The 14,672-nt window shown below is 43.2% G+C and overlaps 1 protein-coding gene across 7 annotated transcripts in view; it reads right to left on the bottom strand.

The window, feature by feature from the left end:
• The window catches only part of Sh3kbp1 (SH3 domain containing kinase binding protein 1), a 331,424-nt gene extending 317,032 nt beyond the window's left edge, over positions 1–14,392 (bottom strand). For 2 of the 7 annotated variants that reach the window (XM_058573076.1, XM_058573077.1), the window contains exon 1: positions 14,235–14,392. In XM_058573076.1, the coding sequence (XP_058429059.1) occupies positions 14,235–14,238 (4 nt within the window). In that variant the 5' untranslated portion in view covers positions 14,239–14,392. The remainder of the gene's footprint in view (positions 1–14,234) is intronic. The other 5 variants (XM_058573071.1, XM_058573072.1, XM_058573075.1 and 2 more) reach the window with 4 other exon arrangements.
• Positions 14,393–14,672: the final 280 nt, after the last annotated feature.

The following is a 14,672-nucleotide window of genomic DNA, read 5'->3' as shown; positions in this document are numbered from 1 at the left end:
TTCAGTGGGCACCACTGGGTTGCATGGGAGGCCTCTATGGCTGGGAATAAATATTCCTTTTTCAGGTTAGTGAGTTCTGCTTGACTTCACTGGAAGAAGGTCTTTACTACACACAAGACGTGAAAGTGGTTAAGACAGTTCCTGACACAGTTAAGAACTGATGCCTAGATTGGCTAAGATCCAGAATGAAGTTTCTATCAGTAAGGAACTCAAAGCCAGGGCTGGGGCTGTAGCTCAGTGGCAGAGCACTTGCCTAGCACGTGTGAGGTACTGGGTTCGATCCTCAGCACCACATAAAAATAAATAAATAAGATAAAAAGGTATTATGTCCATCTTCACAGAAAAATAAAAATTAAACAAAAACAAAAACAGTTGGGACTGTTCTGAGTGTATAGCAGTCTCCCAGAGAACTCTTTGACAAGACACCAGTCCCTCCATCAAAATCAGATGGGGAGGCTGGGGTATGGCTCAGTGGTAGAGCACTTGCTTAGCATGTGCAAGGCTCTGGGCTCCTGGGGGCTCCATCCTCAGAACTGAGGGGGGGGGATTAGATGGGGCAGACCCAGACATAAAGTTTCAAAGCACATGGGGGCAGTCACTAGCAAGACAGAAGTTCTCTCATCATCTATTAATTATGATGTAAAAGAGGCAGGAAAAAATAAGAAATACCTGTTTGCTGGGAGATGTATGAAATCTCCCTGAAATAAAATGAAAAACAAAGTATCCATAACTGGAAGGACAGGGATGGGAAGGACACTACTTAATGTAAACACATATTTTTTTACCTTTTGAATTTGAATTATGTGGATTTATGATCTAGTCCAAAAACTAGCTTTAAAAATAATTTTTAAATTTCTCATGTAGGCAGTTTGTGATCATTACGCCCAATGACCTGATGAACTGCTTCCCTCTTCAAATTCTTTCTTTCTTTAATTGGTGGCAATCCCCACCCATTCCACCCCCACCCCCTATGACCCACCCCAAACCAATTACTTTCCTTTCATTTGTTTTCTGAAGGTCAAAGGTAGCTATTAAGCTAAACTCACCCTCAATTAACAAGCACTTTCTCTGCCCAACAAGCCTTAGGCACCCCAGACAAATTCAGGACAGACCTCATTTGAGTTGATACCTCAGTTCTCCATCAAATAGTTTATGGAAGTCAGTGCCTAGAGTCCCAGCTACTCTGGAGGCTGAGGCAGGATGATCACTTGACTCCAGGAATTAGAAACCAGTCTGGGCAACAAAGAGAGGCTCCCCACCCCCTCTCTCTCAAAAAAAAAAAAAAAGTTTGAGAACAAAGGGACTGGTTAAATGCTTAAAAACTACCCCATTTTATTCAAGTTTAAAGAAGTATTTTTGGGGGGAAAGGTGTTTTTTGTTTGTTTCAATGTTCAAAATATAAGAAAGGGAAAGCCCATTTATGAATCCTTTCAAGAATTCAAACGAACGAAGGGCTGGGGATATAGCTCAGTTGGTAGAGTGCTTGCCTCGCATGCACAAAGCCCTGGGTTCAATCCCTAGCACCACAAAAAAAGGAACAAAAAACAAAGAAGTCAAATGAATTTCATCCAGAAGAAGCTGGCAAAGGAGAGGAGAGAGCAAACATGGAAGGCCTTTCCAGTCCTCCTCCATCTAGCTCCAGGCATGAAGAGAAGAACTAGTTGGAATAATTAGACAGGACACTAAGCTAATTAGACTTTTCACACAGGGAGGTGGCAGGTGATGGATAAAACTGGTGCAGCCCCAGAGGACCAGACCTAAAACACAGCCCCAAGTTCTAGGTCTAATACAACCCAAAAAATTCCAGCAAAAACACAAGGATTGGTGTTGCATACTTACTGGTAAGAAGTCAAAGCTTAAGGAGACAGTAATTTAAACTGTCTATGCATACTAGACGATGGTGCTGATGGTGCTTAAATATCTAAAATTTGTTATGCAACATGAATAATTAATGTATATTGCAATATTTGTATTTAATCCAAGATGGGAAGAAACAGTAGTAGGAATTGGGTTGCATTTCATCATGCCACTCTATCCCCTGCGGTTGCCCCACCACTTCCCTGGCCACTGGAAATAAATTAATAAAGGCCTTTTTTGTTCTTTTCTTGTCAACTGAATACTGTTCAGTTAGGAAAAATATCATAGGATTTTTATCACTAGTGTTTTTTATTCCTAATGTTTAATGTAAGTGCAGTTTATCACCGAGGAAAGATCTGCCAGGTACAATTTGCTTAAATGTCTCCTAATGAAAACTACAGAGCTGCTTGTAAGATATTTATCCATAAAATAATGATCAAGTTCAAAACCAAGTGCTCATAATCAACCAGGCTGCCAGTGTACCTGTGCCAGCTAAAGGAATTTAAAGACAGAAACATGAATTGCCATCAACCTCATATGTGTGAATGAGGAGTCAGCGTGGCACTGCAGTGTTTGTTCCCATGACTCAAACATTCTTAATGAATTCCAGTAATGGCCAAGAAAGCTACCCAAAGAGCTAACACACAAGTGCTTAGGGATATAAAAGTAAATTCAAAATTCCCCCACAGGTGCCTAGAGAGCCAGCAAAACTGAAATGCCTCCCAGAGGAAAGGAGCCAAAACTATTTGCAAAACAACAAACCCATGTTTCTCTTTTCCTGTAAAATTTGAGAATCTCAACTGGGATCCTTGGGCTTCCAAGTTTTCTTCAAGTTGTCCGGTGGGTCCAGGAGTCCCCAGAGAACAAGGATTTGGATATTCCTCTTAGAAACTTACTAGGGAGGGGTGATAAAAATGTTTTGGAACTAGATAGTGGTGATGGTTGCAGAACACTGTGAATAAACTTAATATCACTGAATTGTACACTTTAAAATGGTTAAAATGGAGCCAGGTACAGGACACATGCCTATGATCCCAGTTATTTGGGAGACTGAGGTAGAAGGATGACAGCAAGTTCTGGCCAACAAATCAAGACCCTGGCTCCAAAAAGAAAAAAAAAAAGATTGTTAAAATGGCAAATTTTATTTTATATTTGATCACAATTTTAAAAATAAATAATGCAATTGACCAAAAGCCATTAAATTGCACTCTTTATTTTGTTTTGTTTTGTTTTTTTTTTTTTGGTGGTGCCATGGATTTTTGATATTTTTCCAGAGCTTTGTGCATGCTAGGCAAGCACTCACCAACTGAGCTATATCCCCAGCCCTAAATTGCACTTTTTAAATGGGTAAATTGTGTGGTATGTAAACCATACCTCAATAAAGCTGTTTTAAAAAAAGAAAACTTGGGGCTGGGATTGTGGCTCAGCGCTAGAGCACTCGCCTAGCATGGGCAGGGCCCGGGTTCGATCCTTAGCACCACATAAAAATAAAGGTATTGTGTTGTGTCCGTCTACACCTAAAAAATAAATATTAAAAAAGAAAACTTACCAATGTGATTCTACAATATGTATATTCAGAAAAATGAGAAATTATATCCCATCTATATATGATATATCAAAGTATATAAGTGCATTCTACTGTCATATATAACTAATTAAAACAAATAAAAAAACTTTTTTAAAAAGAAAACTTATTAAATAAAGAAGCTGGAGCAAGAGCATCACTGGGGAAGCAGGAGCCTAGAACTCCTGAGCACCTGCAGAAGCCAGGCAGGATGGGTTCCTCCAAATTAGAAGGCAGTCAGGTTCTGCTGCTAGCAGACCATGTCACTCTGCCTCTCTGAGACTGGGTCTTGTCATTGGATGGCATGGGCCATGACTGTGAAGGACCCTTCTAGCACTTCAGTTCCAGGGATGGATAAGTGAGTGGCAGAAGGACCCATCATCTGACACAGAAGCATATCTCAGCAGGTTAGCAATGTTGGGCCCCAAAGTTCCCACCTTTCCCCAGGGTAATGGTCCAAGTATTGACAGATCAGGGGGCAACAGTTGTGTTAAGACACTTTCTATTCTGAAAACAAAACGGTGAAAGACAGGGCCAAAGAGCCTTGCTATCCAGGGACTTCTAGGTTCATTTGTAAAATAAAAATTGTGGCTAAAAAAGAAAACCTTATGTTCCAGAATGGAGTCAAATGATAAAGTAAGGAAACAGAGCTTCAACCATCTGTGTTATGAGTCTCCAAGGTGCCCTCAAAACAGGCTTCCTCAACCTCAGCATGGTTGACATTTGTTGTGAGAACTGTCCTAGGCACTGTAGGATGTTTAGCAGTATCCCTGGTCTTGTCAAGCTAGATGCCAGTAGACTGACCTTTACCCAGCTGTCACAACCAAGTGTCCCCAGTCATTGCCAAATTGTTCCCAGAGAAAGGGGGGTTGTCCCCAGTAGAGAGTCACAGCCCAAGAGAATTTTCTATCTTGAAACTTATAGTTCTTCACAAAAGGCAAGTAACACATGAGACATTACCTTTCTCAACCACTGTGCTACGGGCCACTGTAAACTGTCAGGAAACAGACCCTGTCAGCATGCTCTGCCCAGAAGACAGCTTTACAGAACTGCATGCACACTGCTGGCAGCCCACAGTCTCAGGAACTAGTAGTAACCATACTTGGGTGAAAAGGTTACTCATTCATTCATTAACATATGGCACTTACTGTATTCTAGGCAAGAGTCAGGGCAATGGATTGGGGAGGCCCAACTGGAGATGAATAGACTTCATAGTTGTACAGAAACATTTAGGGTGGTCTTCACAGATGAACAAGGGGTGTGGTAGGCTGCATAATGGTTCCTCAAAAATGTCCACATCCTAATTCCCAGAACCTGTGAGAATGTTCCCTTATGGGGGGCAAAGGGGACTTCAAAGATGTGATTAAGTTAAGGCTCAAAAGAGAAAAGGAGGGGCTGGAGCTGTAGCTCAGTGGTAGACTGCTCGACTCGCATGTGGGAGGCACTGGGTTCAATACTCAGCGCCACATAAAAATAAATAAATAAAATAAAGGTATTGTGTTCATCTACAACTAAAAAAAATATTTTAAAAAGAGAGAGAGAGAGAGAGAGAGAGAGAGAGAGAGAAAGAGAGTAGCCTGGATTATCCGGGCAGTCTCAATAAAATGCAAGGATCTTTTTTTTAATGTTTATTTTTAAGTTTTAGGTGGACACAACATCATTATTTTATTTTTATGTGTGCCAAGGATCAAACCCAGTGCCTCGCACATGCTAGGTGAGCGCTCTACCACTGAGCCACAACCCCAGCTCTGCAAGGATCTTTATAAAAGAAAGGCAGGCGTGGCTGGGTTGTGGATCAGTGGTGGGGCACTCACCTAGCATGTGCAAGGCACTAGATCTGGTTCTCAGCACCACATATAAATAAGTAAATAAAATAAAGGTCCATTAACAACTAATAAAAATATTTTAAAAAAAAAGAAAAGAAAGGCAGGAGGGTCACAGTAAAATAAAAGGAGGCATGAGGATGGAAGCAGAAGATGGAGCAATGGAGTCATGAGCCAAGGAAATGCGGGCAGCCTCTGGAAGCTGGACAAGACAAGGAAATGGACTCCTCTAGAAGGAAAGTGGCTGGCCCTACTCACACCTTGACATTAACCCAGTACAACCCATTTTGAACTTCTGACTGTAAGATTACACCACATTTGTGCTGTTTTAAGCCACTACTTGTAGTCATTTGTTCCAGCAGCAACAGAAAACTAATACAGGAAAATTACAAAGCAGAGAAGAAGGATATCTGCTCCCTGTCAAGGGCACTATGTGGGCAAAGGCTCAGAGATCTGAACAAGCATGGAATAAGTGAAGGCTTCTGGAGGACTTCACTAAGGCAGTCAGGCTCTAACACATGTACAGAAGAGTAGCCACATGGGGCCCATTCCAGAAACACTAGGGGCCTAACTGTAGATTGGAAGAGGCTGAGAAAGGAAAAAAGGGAAGAACAAGGAAAACATCAGAGCACCTATGGAAATAATTAGCCAGATGGTAATTCACTCAAGGAAATGGAAGGTAAAAAAGGCATGGCAGGAACCATAGGGGAAGGATGCTGAACTTAGTTTGTAGCATGCTCAGTTTGAGGTGTTTAAGACACACCTGGGTGAAGTATACCACAGGGTTATGAATGAGAATCAACTCAATAAATATTAATTTTATCTATCTATTTATTTATTTATTTATTGTTACCAGGGATTGAATCCAGGAATACTTAACCACTGAGCCACATTCCCAGCCCTTTTTAAAACATTTTTTAAAATTATTTTGAATCATTTATTTATTTGTTTTTATGTGGTGCTAAGGATCAAACCCAGTGCCTCACACATGCTAGGTAAGCACTCTGCCACTGAGCTACAGCCCTAGCCCCCAGCCCTTCTTATTTTGTACTTTCAGAAAGGGTCTCACTAAGTTGTTTAGGGTCTGGCTAAGTTGCTGAGGCTGGCTTTGAGCTCATGATCCTCCTGCCTCAGCCTCCTGAGCCGCTGGGATTACAGGCGTAGGCTACTATGCCCAGCTTTAGTCAATGTTAATTTTAGGCTTACTATGTGCCAGGGACAGGAAAAAAATAACCAGATAGATTCTGCCCTCTTGGCACTCACAGTTGAGTAGGTCCTGAGCTAGGGACAGAGACCAAGATGGGAGATGAAGATCTGAGCATCACCAATACCCAACACCTGAATCATCACTGTGATTGCTGATCATTCAAGGTCAAACTTTTAATGCGAAGGGGACCAGGACTAACAAAGTCACAAAGGTAGATGGGGAGGAAGAACCAGCAATGGAGGGAAGAGCAGTAGGGGAAAACAGGAGTAAATAGAGTGTCCCTGAAGCCAAGAAAGAGTTCTAGATTTCACAGACTAAAAAGCCAGTTAAGTCAAAGATGCTAGAGCCTGTGTGAGACCATGTGCTTGTGATTAAAAATTTGATTATTAGTTACCTCAGGATGAACAGTTCCTAGAACACAATCTGGACAGAGCCAGAAGACAGTGGTCCTAATAAGTACAGGGCAGTCTCTGTGGAGGAAGTGGGGGAGGAAGGAGGAGCCGTCTCAAGAAACAGAGCAGTGAAGAGGAAAAAGAAAATAAATGCAAAGTATAACTTAAAGGTAGCATCTTAGTCCATTTTCAGTTGCTATAACAAAATGCCTGAGATTGGGTAATTTATAAAGAATAGAAGTTCAAAAAAAAAAAAAAAGAAAAGAAAACTGCAATGAAACAAAATAATCTTGGAGGGGGGTACCGGGGATTGAATTCAGGGGTACTCAACCACTGAGCCATATCCCCAGCCCTATTTTATATTTTATTTAGAAACAGGGTCTCACTGAGTTGCTAGTGCCTCGTCATTGCTAAGGCTGGCTTTGAACACATGATCCTCCTGCCTCAGCCTCCTACTAGGATTATAGGCATTTGCCACCACACCCAACAAAACAAAATAATTTAAGATAATTATCTATCAAGTATATATCTGCATTGTAATCTTCCTTAAATAAATCTATCTAGTTTAAAAAAAAGTATGGGTTGGAATAAGTAATAAATATTATAAATGTGGGGAGAAAAAAAGAATAGAACTTTATTGAACTCATGCTTCTGGAGGTTAGGAAGTCCAACAGCATGGTGACAGCATCTGCTTAGCTTTTTTTTATTATCTTTTTAAATTTATTTTTATGTGGTGCTAAGGATCAAATCCAGTGCCTCACATATGCAAGGCAAGTGCTCTGCCACTGAGGCACAGCCCCAGCCTATCTGCTCAGCCTTGCTGCTCTGGAACATGGCAGAGGGCATTACATAGGATGACAGAGCAAGTATGCCAACTTGGGTCTCTTCTTCTTCTTATATTCACCCTCATAACCTCTTCTAATCTTACCTTTGAAAGACTCCACCTCCAAATCCACTAATATATGAATTTGGGAATTAAGCTTTCCAATACATGAACTTTGGGGGACATATTCAAATTATAGCAGGTCGCTTTATTAATAAGATGCAAACATTTCAATTTAAAAACAGAGACGGAATCTTCTTAGGAAGGAAGAAGGTGGTTGACTATGAAGACTCAATTCTCCAAGAGAAACCAGAAAAGCCAACTCCACTAAAAGCCAAGTCCATTATTATGCATGGTAGGCAGAATAATGTTGCCTCCTCATAACCCAGATGCCCACATCCCAATGCCCAGAACTTGTGAAGCTGTCAGTTTACATGATGACAGGGAGCTAAGGTTGCCAATCAACTGACCCTGCAAAGGGGAGATTATCCTGGATTATCCAGGTGGGCCCAATGTCATCACAAAATCTTAGACATGGATAACAGAGGCAGAAGAGTCAATATCAGAGTGAGAGAGACCTGACCAGTCATTTCTGACTTTGAAGCTAGAGGAAAAGACCAGGAGCCAAGGAGTGCAAGTAGAAGGATTCTCCTCCAGAGCCCCAGAAGGAATGCAGCCCAGTGACAGATGAAAAACTTGTGAAGTCTCAAAGCACCAAGTTTGAGGTAGTTCATTGAAACAACAATCAAAAATTAATACAGGTGGGCTGCGGTTGTGGCTCAGTGGTAGAGCGCTTGCCTGGCATGTGTGAGGCCCTGGGTTTGATTCTCAGCACCACATATAAATAAATGAATGAATGAATAAATGAATGAATGAATGAATGAATAAAATAAAGGCATGCCAACAACTTAAAAAATATTTTAAAAAATTAATACAGGTTCCAGGTATAGAAAGTTATGAACATCAAACATCCTAATAATGCTAACAATATATTATTAAGTCCCTTGTAAAAAGGATGGAGGGAAAAGATGATGGAAAGAGCCTGTGGGATACTATGATAAAAGTCCATGTGACTAACACTGAAATGGACTGACCTGTATCACTAATGCGAGGTGTTGGAAGCCTGGCTTAGACTGAATTCATTAAAGAATCAGCACTGTGCTACCCTAATAATTCCATGAAAGGTTTTGTTTCAAAATAGAACCATCTTCATCTTTTCTAAGGTTATTTGTCACTTATAACAGCATGTGGTTTGTGTACAGGAATACTTTGTGTACTCCAGTGACCCAGGAGTGCCCACCTACAAGGTGGGAAGGTTCTACACTAGCAGGAAGCAGAGCAACCCTGAGGTTCCACTAAAATGCAGATTTCCGGTCCCAGCCCACAGAGTTCCCGATTTAATAATAGGCCTGCTGGGATGGGGCCAGAGAATCTCTATCTCTAAATGGCTCCCTAGGGAGCACATTCTAAAAATCACTGTATTAAGGGCTCTACTTCTCTAACAAAAGCATTCCAGTATTTACCCGTGCTGTATCTTTCCTGTGAAGAACCTGATTTCTTGGTCCTCTAGTATCAGCTCTGTGTTACTCTGTATTCCTTCCCCTGGTATAGTATTTCACTTATCTATTGTGCTTAATGCTGAACAAAAGTCCAACCTCTAGAGCTGACTGATATTAAGGAGGTGGCCACAGAATATACCTAGAAAACCACTCTCCTCAGTCACCACCTCCTATTCACTGGCAAGGTGCTCACAGCCAGACTGGGTGTGCTATTCAAGAGAAACAATTCCTCAGAACACCAATATCAAGCAAGGTCACTCTGTGACCATGATGGGATAAGACACAAACAAAGCCACTCCATAATCATGTGTGAACACAGACAAAACATGACCCTTGTTCAAACCACAAATGCGACCAGACATCCCTAATCCTGGCTAATACTAGGGCCTGCTGCTTCTGTACCAACCCCAGCTTTAGCCTGGCTCCAATTTTTCCTGTATTTCTAGAACATTTGTTAAGACACCCAATCACAGAAGGACCTCTGGCAATCCATAGCAATGGCCGGCTCCCTTAACCATGCCCCAAAGCCAAAAACACCTGACACAGGTGCAAATCCACTAATTCTTTTTTTTTTTTTTTTGGTACCAAGGATTGAACCCAGGGGCACTTAACCACTGAGCCACATCCCGTGCCCTTTTTTGTACTTTATTTAGAGACAGGGTCTCGTTGAATTGCTTAGAGCCTCACTAAATTGCTGAGGCTGGCTTTGAACTTACATATCTCCTGCCTCAGCCTCCCAGGCTGCTGGGATTACAGGCATGGGCCCAAGTTAATCTTTCTAGACACTCTTGATGAGCTGCCCCCATCCCCACCAGTTCCTATGGCACACATTCTCCCTGCAACTAAAAGAAAACTCAGTTTGTATTCCTGGGGGTGTGTGACCGAAGAATAGTGACAACTTATATTCAACTTTCAGATTTCTGCTCAAGCATAATCTCCTCAAAGACCACTCTTCAGCCCTTCTCTACTCTTCTTTCATGAATTCTACCATAGCTTTTAGCTATATAATGCCATGACCATTGCATTCAAGTCCTCCTCTAGACTGAGAAGTCCACACTGGCAGGTCTGTATGTGTTATGCACCTGTTCCTAGCAAATGCCTAGCACAAAGCAGGAGGTTCATAAATATTGGATGGATGGATAAGTAGGCAAATACTAACCACTGTATGCAACATTCTTTAAGACAATTATAAATGAAAGTGTTGGCGAGGGTAGGAAGGGAAATCAGAGGTACTGGAGAATGAAACTGATCAAATTATACTGTTTTGGGGCTGGGGATATAGCTCAGTTGGTAGAGTGCTTGCCTTGCATGCACAAGGCCCTGGGTTCAATCCCCAGCACCACACACACAAAAAACTATACTGTTTTTGTGTGTGTGTGCACATATGAATATTATATAACAAATCCCACTGTTCTGTATAATTACAATGTGCCAATAAAAAGGGGGAAAATTAAAAACTAAAAACAAATGAAATTGTTAGTGAACGAAAGTAATGCAAAAAGAACTGAAGTGGTAAAAAACAAGATTTACGCAACCAGGATGACAGCTAGGTTTGCTCCTGACATGATGCATATAAGGGGGTGAAGGTCATGCACAATAAAGATAAGGACAGGGGCTTGGGTTGTGGCTCAGCAGTAGAGTGCTCACCTCGGTAGAGGGCTCGCATGTGCGAGACCCTGGGTTCAATCCTCAGCATCACATATAAAATAAGAGTATTGTGTCTAACTACAACTAAAAAATTTTAAAAATATATATTTAAAAAAAGACAAGGACCTTTTCATCTATTTCTAATACAAGATTTGATTGTGGAGGCAAATGTATTAGATTCATTTTAGCTTTAATTTAGAATAAAGCATTCTATCAATAATACAATATGTTGCTCAAAACTGTCCAAACTGGGCTGAGGCTGTAGCTCAGTAGCAGAGCACTTGCCTAGCGTGTGTTAGACACTGGGTTTAATCCTTAGCACCACATAAAATAAACAAATAAAATAAAGGCATTGTGTCCATCTACAACAACAACAACAAATTTTTTTTAAAAAAAAGTCCAAACTTTGTTATTATTCTAGAATTCTTTAAACAGAAGTCACTTGCTGGACTTGCAAAACCTTCACTACTCTCACATTTGGATTATAATATTTGTGCAATTGTAATTAGAAGAGGCTTTCCCTGTGTTTGGCACTGAAAGCATCTCCGGCAAGTTCAGAGGGCACATTCTGATAGACTTTTTTTTTTTTTTTGTACATGGAATTGAACCCAGGGGCACTTAACCACTGAGTCACATCCCCAGCCCCTTTTTGTATTTTATTAGCGACAGGGTCTCACTTAGTTGCTTAGGGCCTGGCTAAATTGCTGAGGCTGGCTTTGAACTCATGATCCTCCTGCCTCAGCCTCCTGAGCTGCTGGGATTACAGGAATGCACCACTGTGCCTGGTACTGATAGACTGCACCAGGCTCGGATAGGCTTTTGAAAGAGGCCATTTTGCAATTAACCAGCTTCATTTCAGGGTTAGACATTTGATACTTTTCAGATCAAAGACTTGATACAGTTTTATTGTGTTATTCCAGCAACAGAAAAATTATTGTCAAGCCAAGTAAGTATTCAAAGTATCAAACTGATAAATTGATAAATCTGAAAACCAGAGAGACTTGGGGAGGGTGCCTCTGAGTGTACACACATAACCCTCACACTGTTAAGTCTTTCCACCAGAAGACATACAGAAATCAACTGTTAAAACACCTGCACCTCATCACAAATATACTGCTAAGGATGTTTTTTAGAAAAGAGCAGGGGATTTTACCCAAAGTACTACAAGCACCTTAAGTTCCACTATAAACATTATACTTAGTACCTCCAAGTATTAACTCAAGAAATAAATGAAAAACAATTGCTGCCCCCTCCCCACATAATGGTTACAGTACAAAAGATGAAGCTTGAAAGGATATAAACTGCAAGAGCACTCCTTTATTTTCTTGGAGATTCTTTAGAATCAACTAAAGATCTGAAAACATTTCAGATCTGAATGATAAACAGGTCTGTTTCTTCTTAAAGGAGACTGGATCCCTTTTGCACTGAGATCCATAAAGCACAGGCTGGCCACAGGAACAGACATTTGGATTTCACTTCTTTGGTATGTAACCCACCCAAAAGGAAAGGTGATCAAAATAGCATTTCTGGTTACCTCAGGAGAAAGCAATCCATTCCTAAAGTGACTTGTAATGTTTAAAGTATATACTTTTGTCAATGAACTAAATTAGTGCCAAAGCAAAACAAGACCATGAGTTAAGTGCTATGTCTTCCACAGGGTAGGAAGATTTCATACCATCCATCCATTCATTCATTCAACAAACATTTATTTAGAATCTGTTCTGTGCCAGGCACCAAAGAAAATAGTTTCAAGCAAAACTGAGCAACATAGCACTGACCCTGTGGCCACAGAACTTCCAGGACGGGAGATAAATGTTAAATAAACTCTAATATGTAATACTGCTATGGAAAAAAGAAAAGGTGCCATAAGAGAAAGGGTATTAATTTAGGCTGGGACTGGTGCAGGGATCAGAGAAGAGCACTGTGTAACTCCCTCAGTGACCCACCCAAAATGAAAGGTGATGAAACACCATTTCTGATTACCTCATGAGAAGGCAATCCATTCCTAAAGTGACCGGTAAGGTTTACAGTGTATACTTTTATCAATAAACTAAATCATCAGAGCCAAAGCAAAACAAGAGCATGAGTTAAATGTTGCCTTCCACAAAGTAGGGCACTGTGAAAAAAGGTGACATTTAAGCTGAAAAGCCATCAGATCACCACCACTTTGGAAAAGGAAAACCATTTTGGCCAGTGACCACAAACAGGATTTTAACTTTATGTCCAACAACTTTAGGTCCGGTTTAAACCTCTCCTAGTGCTTCTTTATGAGCATCCTATGACTGCTGGCCTGTCACTGTCTGACGGTGTACCCAAACCCTATTACCTAAACACGGAAAGGTCTCACTTTGTTATGATTTATTGTAATGTACTGGATTCCTATGCTTGGCCTAGAAACACCCAAAAATAATCTGCTAGAGACATGAAAAACAGAGGCTGGCTGTCAGCAAGAATATTACCTGGGGAGACCAAACATTTAATATAGCCTAGGAGATCAAAAGTCCTTTGTCCTACAAAGTGCCAGCTCCTCTGGGCAAGAAGGAGGTTCCCATCCTACTGGGTCTATACCAAATGGGACCAGGGGGCCTTACATTAGCTGTCTACTTAAACTGATGTTTGTTGGTAAATCAAGAACTGGATCACCATTTCTAGTTGCCCGACCCTGCAGACTTAGAAGAGGCTGTTGCAAGTGTCCTTTGAGCATCACGGAGGGAAAAACTGGCCAGACTAGAGAAGACAGGCTGAGAGGGAGTCAGGGCCAGAAGCACTGGGGGGCGGCGGGGCGGGGTGGGGGCATTAAGGAAGGCGCGTCAGGAGCTCAGATTCCCTGGACAGAGCACCAGGCCCGGTACTGGGGCGTTTCCCGCCTCCTCTCACCCCCTTCAACCCCCCAGCAAAGACAATCCAGACCCCTGGGGACCCGAAGATACCAAGTTCCCCAAAGGCAGAGCCAGACGGCATCGCGAGCCCCGCGCAGGGCCGGAGGCCACCAGGTCCAGGTACTTGCATCTACGGAGCAGAGGAGGGTGCGCTCCGGTGAGAAAATGGCCAAGACAAAACTCTCCCCGCCCACCCGAAAAGCCAACCACACCCCCTGCATCCCTCAGCCCCACTGGGGGTCAGCCCCCACCATCCTCCGCCCAGGCCCCCGTGGGTCCCGGTCGGCGCCGCTGCGCGGGCTAAGCAGAAACACCGGCGCAAGTGGGAGTGAATGGGGGTGAGCAAGGCGGGAGAGGGCGCCCACCGCGCTGTCACCGCCCCAACCCTTCTTTGGGGCGCCCTCACCGGCTCTGCGGTCCCGGGATGGGCGCGCCGCCCCCAGGCTGAGATGAGCGCCCAGGTTCGAGCGGCCCCCCACTCACCCATTGGCGCCGAGCCGGGCCGGGCCGCCGAGGCAGCGTGAAAGTTGGCGGAGGCGGGCGCTGGGGTCGGGGCGCCGGGATCCTGGCGCTTGGATCCGGGTGCGGGCGTCGGAACGCGACGGCTACTGGGCTGGTTTCTTCCTCAGTGGCGGCGGCGGCGGCTCAGCGCCGCCCGCTGCTGCTGCCTCTGCTGCTGCTGCCGCTGCTGCCCCGGGGCGACTCCTGCTGCTGCTGCATCGCGGCCCGCTGCGCCTGGCTGCGCCGGGTTTCCTGCTCCCCGCGAGTGGAAATTGCGAAAAAAAAAAAAAGCGCCGCCCAGTCCAGCACCGGGCAGCAGCGGCCGTGCCGTCCGCTCTCCCCTCCTCCTCGTAGCCGCCGCCGCCGCTATGCTCCTGCGGCTCCGCCTGCAGGGGACGCGCGGCCGACTGGACGGGGGCG

The sequence above is a fragment of the Marmota monax genome, unplaced genomic scaffold (genome assembly GCF_021218885.2).
Source record: "Marmota monax isolate L192 unplaced genomic scaffold, Marmota_monax_Labrador192_F-V1.1 WCK01_AAM20220418_F8-fsc00203, whole genome shotgun sequence".
NCBI classification, from domain to species: Eukaryota; Metazoa; Chordata; class Mammalia; order Rodentia; family Sciuridae; genus Marmota; species Marmota monax.
Note: the sequence above shows the minus strand (reverse complement) of the source record. Positions and strands in the feature narration are given on the sequence as shown.